Consider the following 1,101-nt stretch of genomic DNA (forward strand, 5'->3'; position numbering starts at 1 on the left):
ACTGTCACATCCCTCAGTCTCCAATGAGGCACCACAGTCCTGAGCCACTTCACCTATGTGGAGTTACACATCTGGGCAATGCAAATATTCAGAACAACATTTAGGAGAAGCCAGGTAGGTAAAAGAACATCAATGTCACAAAACTCATCCACTCCCATATTTTGTTCTTTGCCTCAATGATTCTTCTTTCTCATGTATGCTAGCAATAGGAGTTGGTAAAAGGTAGCTGAGAATATGCAAAGTCACCATCTGGGATGGGGGAAGCACCTTTCTCCTAGACGTCAGCTGAGTGTTAGAAGAAAGGGCAGGGGATAACAGAAATGGAGGTACATACCCATATATTGCTTCATCTTCAGGACTGGGACGAAGAAAAGTTCTTGGGGCTGCTCTGGGCTGAGGAACTATGGATTTAAAAAAAAGTTGAATGTGGACCAGAGTATACCTTGGTGTGTATTTGCCTAGCATGCAGAAGGCCCTGAGTTCAATACCCTTCCACAAAGAAAAATCAAAACAAAACAAGATGAAAACCTTCTTCCTTATCATTGTGAGTAGCACCAGCTTGGTTCTGAATATAAAGATAGCAAAATCCAAAGGCTTTAAGCATGCATTTATTGTATACTACATGTATGTCATCACATCAAACAGCACATGTGTTGACTTGCTGACTAGCCCATGCCAATTCTCAGAAGCACTTTCCCTTTCTTAATAAACAAACAGACAACAACAAAAAAGGAAGTCTTTAAAATGAAGTTTAACTTTAAGCATTATCAGTTACCACGGTTTCTCAAAATAAAAGAACCTCCAAAACGCAAGGTATGCTCGCACAAGACACTGTTCTTTATAACCAGGAAATCATATAATAATACCATGTTTCTCCATCTATAGACACTCATGCTCATAAAATTATGATGATCATTACAGGGTAGTGGGAACAGAGTTAAAATAAAAAGGCTGGAATCATGGACATGGGGCAAGAGGGCTGTAACTCATCAAACATATTAAAACCTGACCAATTCTGATGATGTGGAAAAAGGATTGTTTTGTTTTTTATTTTTCTCCTCCCATATTAAAAGAGAGAAAAATAAGGAGGGCCTCTTCCAC

The 1,101-nt window shown here is 39.2% G+C and overlaps 1 protein-coding gene across 1 annotated transcript in view; it reads right to left on the reverse strand.

Moving 5' to 3' along the window:
- Tjp2 (tight junction protein 2) overlaps positions 1-1,101 on the reverse strand; it is a gene marked incomplete in the record, with an annotated part of 118,886 nt that overhangs the window by 28,259 nt on the left and 89,526 nt on the right. Inside the window, 2 exon segments of the mRNA XM_029562094.1 lie at positions 335-458; positions 529-565. Coding sequence (XP_029417954.1) covers positions 335-458; positions 529-565 — 161 coding nt within the window.

The sequence above is a fragment of the Nannospalax galili genome, unplaced genomic scaffold (genome assembly GCF_000622305.1).
Source record: "Nannospalax galili isolate Female #2095 unplaced genomic scaffold, S.galili_v1.0 scaffold1070, whole genome shotgun sequence".
NCBI lineage: Eukaryota > Metazoa > Chordata > Mammalia > Rodentia > Spalacidae > Nannospalax > Nannospalax galili.